Source organism: Perissodus microlepis, chromosome 2 (genome assembly GCF_051167445.1).
Source record: "Perissodus microlepis isolate ML-2025 ecotype Zambia chromosome 2, ASM5116744v1, whole genome shotgun sequence".
NCBI lineage: Eukaryota > Metazoa > Chordata > Actinopteri > Cichliformes > Cichlidae > Perissodus > Perissodus microlepis.
In genome coordinates this window covers 11,008,383-11,017,922 of record NC_140462.1, presented here as the reverse complement: position 1 = coordinate 11,017,922, position 9,540 = coordinate 11,008,383, and the positions used below count along the sequence as shown (strand labels likewise).

Genomic DNA, 9,540 nt, shown 5'->3' with positions numbered 1-9,540 from the left:
TAAAAAAAAATAAATGAAGAGTCATAATTCAACACAGCTAATAAAGATAATAGTGAGCTATCTTTCAAAGGGTGTATAGAGACTGACTCAGAGCTCTCAGGCACATGCTGATTGCTGTAAAGAACATTTGTGTCAATAATTAGCTTGTACTCTGATCTTAGCTTCATAAGTAAGACTTACTGCACGTTACAAACACACACACTGTATTTTGTAATCACTTGCATTAGGGGATTTCAGCTTTCTAACAAATCAGCAACGGCACATTTTGACACATTTATTAAATAAGAGGTAATCTTACACTGTGACGCTGAAAAAACAGGCTGTTTTCTGTTTTCTTACAGCCAGAAGCTTCTAATCAAATCAGCAGTGTTCTTTTAGGATTTGATCAAACTGTGCCAGGTGGAATTAGTGACACTGGCTTATAAGACAATATTCAATTAAGCTCCACTTGCTGTATGCGTAGCAGTCGCTGACCCAAGGCAAGATTAGCACTGCCAGGCTAGAAACACTGCTGGGAAGAAGGTTCATGCATATGTGTGTGTGTGTGTGTGTGTCTGTCTGTCTGTCTGTCTGCCCCATCTGTCTGTACATACACATAGCTTCCCTATCACAATAAAAAGCCATTTTAAAAGAAACCCTTTCTCATCATCCTTTATTAACACAGTGTCTAGAGTAAACAACACAGTGGACCTGAAGCCACTCTGCCTCAAGGCATTAGTGCGATAAGTCAATTGAGTTGGAAAATGTTCATGTACTACCCAGGTGACCTCAGTGTGGTCGCTATGATACAAGAGAGCTACCTCAGAAACACTGTAGTTTAGCCTTCTCATTCATACTTTTCATAACATAGTAGAACAAACTAAAGATACAGTATAGTCGTGGCATTGCTTAGTAAAGGCCCATTTCATTGATTTTTAGAATATTTTAAAATCAGTTCATGTTTCTCAAACTACAGACCAACATCTTTTAGGGTGCCAAAACAAAAAACAAAACAAAATCTGAAGTATTAGTTAAAACAATAAAACAATAAAGTAAACTAAATCCAAGGAACTGATTTCATTACTTTCGCTAGCTCTGCTTATTTATACATTTTTATCACAGTTTCCTTCTATAAAATATACTGTTACATAAAAAGGGAAGTGAAAAGAGGATGTTGAAGTGAGAAAAGCATAAGTAGTCTGGGAATTGCTTTCATTTCTATGTCTGTTTCCGCTCAGCTTCATGTTGCTTTTACTGTAACTTAAAAACTATTAGCAGCTACTGCTGGAGCAGTGCTAACGCATGACTTTTGGTCACATTTAATCCAAATTTTATTTGGTGGTATACCTTTCTCGATCAGTCAGTTTTGTCTTACTGATTTCCTTTTTTCCCCATATCCAGAGATTTGGAACCACTGTGACTCTGATGTTTTTGTACTTGAGACTTAAAAACGTGACCATCAGACCACAATAAAGGTTAGTGCTCTTTTTTTTATCAGTCTATGAACTAAATGGTGTTTTCCAGAGTGGTTTTTCTTTATTGTGGTTTTGGATTTTTTTATTTTATTTTAATATCTAGATTACATGAGTCAAGAAAAACACTTAATTGAAAGTAATCTAAAATATGACGATGTCAAATGTCTGTTTTTAAAGTTTTGGTGGGATTTATGAATGCATAAATAATCGTAAACTCATACCATGATATGAAATGGCAGTATTTTATATTTATGACAGTATTAACATTCCCTTTTTGCTCACACTGTTTTTTGATATTTAGAAAAAGCAGGTTTTCTAAATGTCTATTTGTGTTTCTTTGTTGTCCCCAACAATATTTATACACACACACACACACACACACACACACACACACACACACACACACACATATATATAAGATTCCAACAAAACGGACACCAAGAAAACCACGGGAATTAAAGAAAACAGAGCAACAATTCCATGATAAGCACACAGCAAGCCACATTCACAAAGGAAAAACTCAATTCCAGAAAAAACGGTAAACCAAACCAATTAGAATTTAACCAGTTCAAAAAAATTAAAAGTAAGTCTGATCTTAAAGAAAGTAACCAGTGTTGTTCCAGGTAAGTTCCTTTCAAAATAATGTTTTCACATCACTCTGGCCTGTTCCTTAAATTTCTTTCATCTTTCTGCTCAGCCAAATTTCTTTTTAGCCTTGATGCTTTTAATACACATGTCTGGCATATTTTTAGTATACTGACTAAAATCAAAAAATGTTACATAAACTATTTTTTTTAAAAACCCATAAAACCCAGTAATATTCTAGCAGCAGAAAAATAGCGCACAATAACTGAAATTTACTGTGTTTACATTTGTCATCATGTAAAAACACAGAAATTGTCTATAATTAAAATACACAAAAAAGTCCATATTTTTTTTACATTGTATTACATTAAAATACAGTTCTTTTAGGTGTAAACGGAGATTAAACAATATTAGAAATATACAGAAAATGTTATTGTAATTACATTACAGATCTTATGAAGTACATACTGATGGATGTGAATATCGAAAGAGTTGAGCTAAATAAAACACTAAATTTACTTTGTGTAATAATTTCATAATACTGCTGTAATGCAATACGAATACAGAAAACTTCTAACAATTTGTAAAAGTAAATGTAGTGGGTTAGATGTGGTGGATGTTGGTTCAAACATGCTTTCTGTGAATGCAGCATGAACATTAACCTCTCCCTTAGCTGTTAATCAGATGTTGGTTATAAGGAACAACTGCAGTCTACTCCTGAGCTCTGGCAGTTTGCACTAATTTCTGTTCAAGGTGGCAAAGATCACAGTCTGTTGTTAAGTATTGCAGACCGCATTCATTTCCCCTGGCAACTGGTTAATATGTATAACTATTAAAGGGTAAGTAGGATCCTCATGGGTTATCTATCGTAGGGTGGACCCTGGGTGATTGTTTTCCCTCTCTTGTTTCAGGCCTACACACTGCTGCTGTCTTGTTGTAGCCTTGTTGTTGCTTTGCTGTTATTTATGGACTGGCATTGACTGGTTCATTGTTTTATGGTGTTTTCATCTTAACTGTTTGTTATATTGTAATTGTGCTTTTAAAAGTTGTATTTTAGAGTGTGTGGATTTTATTCTTGTCTCCTTATATCTTATTTCCTGAGTTGTTTGGTGTTTTGTATGCCACAATTTCTAGGTTCTTTTTGATTTTGCTTTAGTGGCGGCACAGTCGCTTGTTGTGGGGGCTACGCACGTGTGGTAAAATTCCCTCAGATGCATGTGAATGTACGCACCGGGAAATGGGTATAACGCACCATTTAACAGTTTGGTAATGCCAGCCCTGCAACCTAAGCAGTTCTTTTTTTTTTGCAGCTCTGTGCTTTTAGTATTTTTTTCTTAAAAGCTTTGCATGTGGTAGAGGGGATACCAGGGGAGAGGCTATTACATGAGGGAAGCAGGACAGGACAGGACTGAGCCTCAGGACCTATCTCTTTGTGCAAGAAGGAACAGAATAAACGCTGGCAGCCTTTTAGTGGGACTCATGCTCACAGTACCACATAATTCAGGGAAGATGGCTGCTGAAAGTGTTCTTTTCTATATCATCTTGTGCTAGGATTTATCTTCAAGAAGCATCTTTTGAATTAAATACAAAAAACAAACAAAAAACAATTAGTAGTTAGTAAGTAAACATTGACTTTAATTACATTGATACTGACATTAATATATATATTTTTTTGATATATCACCAAGCAAAACAGTGAGAGTTTGCAAAGTTTTTGTAGAGTTATTCTTGCACTAGAGTAGTGTGTATGTAAAGAGTTTAGGTTAAGTGGAAAGTCTAAATTAATTATATTGTGTAACAGCGTGAGCAATGAGCATTTGCATATGCATGTGTGATCTGTCATGAAGCGTCGAGTGAGAGGCATGGAAATGCAGTACTTCAAATGAAAGTGAAAACTACAATTTAATTAGGATGTATGCAGAATATCCACAGGGGAAAAAATAAAAACATCTGGAGAACAGGGAGCACATGAGTGGAGGTTAAAGAATGACCTGAACATGAACAAAGGAAATGATACAAAGGAAGCAAAACTAAATGCAAGACACAAGAGAGAAATGACTACCCCCCAAAAAACAAAAACAAAAACAAAAAACTGGAAGAGAGAATCATTTGAAACAGGAATACGCAGAGATTATAACAATACGTAATAATAATGATAAGAATTAACACCAAAGGGCCTCATGGAGGTTGAAAAACACTGAGGGAAGAACCTGAAGTCTATTATCAAGATGACATTAACTACAGTACTTGTCATATTTATCTGTAAAGTAACCCTGCATCATTCATCAGTCAGTTTTGTGTAATTTTATACTAAATGAATCAAAATTTGGATGTAGTTCTAGAATTAAATTAGAATTTAGCTGTAATATTTTTTAAATAAACATAGCTTATAAGTGATCAGTATCATAGCATATCTCTCCTCCACTCACACACTGAGCACCGACTCCCCACAGTTTCTTTTTCTTCAAAAACAATTTCCCCACTGTGCAATACCAAATTCCATGTGTAATAACACTATTTATTACATATTACTTTTTAAAAATGGCTTGTATATTTGTATGTATATAGTGCTGCAGAACTGTCCCCCCCCCCACCCAGTAAGTAGGAAATGCTCTGTATCTCATTGTACAAATGTATAGAGACAATAAAGGCATTCTATTCTATTCTATTCTATTCTATTCTATTCTATAAATCATGTTAAGCTTGCAACTGTATTTTTACACTCTTTTTGTGTGTAAAAATGAATACATTTTCTGTAAATGCATTTAAAAAAAACATGTTTATTCATGAGCACACTTCTCTATTTATTTTTTATTAAATCAGATATGTTAATGCAGAGAATATTTCTTGTAATTTTACTGATATTTCATGTGTTTAAAATAACAGGAAAAGGCTGTAAAATGTATATGAAAATTCTGAAATTACAGATTTTTCTAACAGTGCAAGTCTGACTTCAAATTAAAATGTTTTAATTTGAGACGTAACACGGATTTCTAACACTCTACTGAAGTTTCAGTTTCCAATTCTTCTGCATTATTCAGTTGATAAAAACCTAATTTGTACATTTATCAATTTGTCTACCCTAATTAAAAACTTAAACTGTTTAATTAAGGCATTGCACACTGAATCCTTTAAAATGATTACATCAAATCCACACCTCTCTACAGCAATTACTAAGCATTGTAACCACCACAAAGAATTTATTGTAGGACTTTTGAACATTTTTTTTTTGATGTATCGAACAGTCTGACAACTGATGGTAAAAATAAATAATATTATGAAAGCTAATACCTATATCGTTTATTTAGGCTACAATGAGGGTCACAGCAGCCGTACTCTGGACAGCAGCTGTGTTGGTGGGACTTCAGAAGAGCGCTTCATTCCCTGACAACTTTGTAGACCGATCATCCCAAAACCTCTCCTCTGTCCCAACTGACCTGCCACAGACGACTGAGTTTTTAGACCTCTCTCGCAACTACATACGTCAGCTTCACAATGGAGACTTTCAAAAAACCACTCACCTTAGGTTCCTGAATGTGTCATGGAATGATTTGGAGGAGATCGATCCACAGACTTTTCTTGACACGCCTCTCTTGGAACATCTGGACCTGTCGCACAACAATCTCAAGAACCTCTCAAGTCAACAATACCTGCTACACACAGTGAACCTCCTGGTGCTAAACTTGGCCTTTAACAGATTTCTTACCATGACATTGGGGAGTGAGTTCAGCTCTCTTGTAAAACTGGAGAGATTAACAGTTGGAGCAAAAAACATCAGTGTGGGTGATTTCAAGAACATTGCTAAAGTGAAACTACGTACATTGACGTTATTACTAGAGGATGAACTTTATTATGAAGCAGGCAGCCTGGAGGATGTTCATGCTCAAAGGCTGCAGATAGCCTTTGGACATAATCAAAAAATTGACCGTAATCTGACTGCTGATGCTCTGTCCCTGTTTGCTGAAGTGGAGATGATGAATATGATAGATGGCTACAAAGACCTAAGTAAGCAGCTAAGAGAGACGGTGAAAATCCACACAACGAGTTTGTATCTCACCAACATAACAATTAAATGGCAAGACTTAACTGAATATGTAAATGTGGCTCTAAATACAACTTTGAAACATCTTGATGCCTCTGATGTGCACATAATGCAGCCTCCTCGAGTTGAAACAGAAGTGATCAAAGCATCACAGGTGATTTCTTTCACAGCCAGCCAGGCAGTGGTAACAAGTTTTTTCTTCTCACAGGAGGCTTTATACAACTTTTTCATCAGCATGCCAGTGGAGAGTGTTGCGATTACTGACACACCAATAATACACATGACCTGTCCCAAGTCACAGAGTCCAATATGCCAGCTGGATTTTTCTAATTGTGCTATGTCTGACACCATCTTCTCAAGTGTGGTGGATGATAAATTTGTAGAATGTCAGAACCTGCGTAACCTGAAGAACTTGACTCTGGTAGGCAACAGTCTTAAAAAACTTGAGATACTGAGCCAACGTTTTCAATATATGTCGTCCCTGCAACATCTGGACCTCAGTGTCAACTCCATAGGGTATGACCAGTCATCAAAGTGCATCTGGCCAGCAAGCATCACCAATATAAATCTGTCTTCTAATAGTTTGACTGAGTCAGTTTTTCAATGTCTACCAAATGGGACACAGATACTGGACCTCCAGAACAACCAGATTTCGGTGGTTCCGCAATCCATCTTCAAACTGAGAAACCTTTCAACTCTGAATCTAAATGCTAACCGGCTGCGGGAGCTGCCAGGTTGTGGCACTTTCCCCACACTCCACAAGCTTCTGCTCAGGTCAAATTCTCTCCATGCCCCATCTGTGAACATATTGGAAAGCTGTCCCAAACTGCATATCCTAGATGTCAGTTTTAACCCCTTCACCTGTATGTGCACTCTCAGAGGTTTCATAAAGCTCGCTATCAATTCTGAAAAGAACAACAGCCAATCAGGAATTGAGCTGCTGAATTGGCCACAGGGCTATTACTGCACATACCCCGAGGACGTTAGAAACTCAACTTTAAGAGACATCTCGATCCCAGAGGTCTCCTGCAGCATTGGCCTTCTAGTGGTTGCAATTTTGGTCCCAGCAGGGACACTGATTATTTCCGTTGTGATTTTGTGTCACTGTTTGGATGTTCCCTGGTACATGGGCATGATCTGGCAGTGGACAAGAGCCAAACATCGTGCAAGAATTCAACAAGCTCGGCCCGAGGATCTGGTGGGTCTGGAGTTCCACGCATTTGTGTCTTATAGCCAACACGATGTTGACTGGGTGCGCAATTCCCTTCTTCCCAACCTCGAAGGCCCCGCAGGAGGGCTTAGAATCTGTCATCATGAGAAACATTTTGTGCCGGGAAAGACAATCATTGAGAACATCATCAGCTGTGTGGAGAAATGCAGGCGCTCTGTGTTTGTCCTCTCTGCTCACTTTGTCAAGAGCGAGTGGTGTCATTACGAGCTCTACTTCGCCACCCACCAACGTCTCACTCTGGGCTCCGACAGCATTGTGCTGGTACTGCTTGAGCCTCTGCCTCAATACCTAATCCCATCCAAGTACTACCAGCTGAAGTCCATGATGAACCGCCACACATATCTGGAGTGGCCTCAAGACAGGGCAAAACAAAGGTTATTCTGGGCTAACCTCAGAGCTGCCCTGCAGACTGACCTGCCAAATGCTCCAGTCACACAAGTACAGGAGCATTGGGCAGAGGAAAGACTTGAAGAGGGACAGAGGTTAATAGGGTAAAAAGAGGCAACAAAAGCATTTGGATACACTGGAAATACATCGTAGCTACCCTGAATCTTTAAAGACATGGTCACCTAATACCCCATCTATTCCATCTATTCCTCTTATCCAATTCAGGTTTACCCTATATCCCAGCTGAAATAGGGTGAGATGCTGGGTACAAGTCACTAGCCTGTCACAGGACTAACACATAGAGATAGACAATCATTCATACTCACAAACACAATTTAGATTCACCATTTAACACCAATAACTGCTTGACTTTGGACTGTGAGAGGAAGCTGGTATACCCAGAGAGAACCTATGCAGACACAGGTAGAAAAAGTAAGCACCACACAGGAAGGCCCCAGTTAGATGGTTGATTTGAACCCAGAACCTTTCTGTGAGGCAACAGTGTTCACCACCATGCCACTCTTCTAGGAAGCATGAATTAAAAGAAGAAATAATAATATAAAAAATATAAAAAATTATAGTTTTTTTTTTTTTAGTCAATGAAGCTCTGACATGATATACATAAATTATGAAATGTTGATTGATTGATTTACTATTTTATTAGCAGCAAGTTGTCTGCCAATTGGAAAGCTGGTGGTTCGATGCTTGGCTGTCAAATTGTGCTTGTTTGGATTCAATAAATCATTGCCAATAAATCATGCCAAAGTATCATTCTGCAAGATACTGAACCGCAATGCATTCACTGGAGTGTGAGTGAATGTTAGATTATATGGATGCGTGCATGTGTTGTACTAAGTGCTTTGAGTGCTCAAGCAGAGTAGAAAATTGCTACATAAAAACAGTTCATTTAAATACTGCTACGTTGTAACTGATATCATTTTTTAAATAATGCACTCAGTATATTATTCTCTAGAATGTTCTTTATTAGTAAATATATGTTACACAATGAGAAGGAATTCAGCCGGGTCTAATGAGGTTAGGACATAAGCTGAGTCTGTATATATTGTATATGTTGATAAAATCATCTGTTGATTTGTGCTAATTTGGATTCAACAAATCAGTATCGACATTGCCAAAGATAAACATTATTTTGGGGGTGTTTTTGGTAAAACTATTAAATGCAACTATACTAGAGCCTGTTGTTCTACAAATTACAATTACCTTTTTCTTTTTTCATATAAAAATTTCAGTTGTGACACATTTCAAATGATATAGCTATTGTATTAAAATATGTGCAAAGTGACTGGGGTAATGTTTGATGTTGTGAAAGTTGGCCTACAGGCTTCTGTTGTTATTAAAGTGTAAAACTGTGAAGTATTGAAAATTTATCTTGTGTGATGGTGCTATTAAACTGGTCGTCCAGGGAGTAATAAAAACTGATTTTAATGTTGAAGAAAGAGTTATTATCAGGGTCAGTGTCATTTTGCAGTTCCTACTGTGCAGTGTATTTGAAACTAATCAGTTCCAGACCATGTGTGTGAAATATCAGCTGCCATGGAAGAGTTGTCATGTCTGATTGACAATTAAAGTTTGTCTGTTGATTTTGGTGCGGGGATGGCAGGGATAAATAATCAGTTTATCATAACACAAATAGGCAACGTCCTCGTCGCTCTCACAGCCCTCACAGATCTTTCTCTAAAGTCTTCATTTATGTTTATTTTAGTTCCTTTCAGTGGGAGACATTGGAGAATGGCTGTTCTGTCATTGTATCCCAGGCGTTTCACCACTATGAGCCTTGAGCTTTGACTGCCAGGCTTCCTTGTGCAATCGGCCCTCTCCAT

At 37.4% G+C, this 9,540-nt stretch overlaps 1 protein-coding gene across 1 annotated transcript; it reads left to right on the top strand.

Moving 5' to 3' along the window:
• The first annotated feature begins 1,214 nt into the window (after window positions 1-1,214).
• LOC146392351 (toll-like receptor 1) lies at window positions 1,215-9,250 on the top strand. The gene is made up of 2 exons (XM_084945690.1): window positions 1,215-1,454; window positions 5,348-9,250. Exon 2 carries the CDS (start codon window positions 5,354-5,356, stop codon window positions 7,805-7,807), a length of 2,454 nt encoding a protein of 817 aa, XP_084801816.1. The 5' UTR covers window positions 1,215-1,454; window positions 5,348-5,353; the 3' UTR covers window positions 7,808-9,250.
• The last annotated feature ends 290 nt before the right edge of the window (window positions 9,251-9,540 follow it).

What these genes read in the sequence shown, in the direction of transcription:
- LOC146392351 (XM_084945690.1), top strand. Translation starts at nt 5,354, where the DNA reads ATGAGGGTCACAGCAGCCGTACTCTGGACAGCAGCTGTGTTGGTGGGA.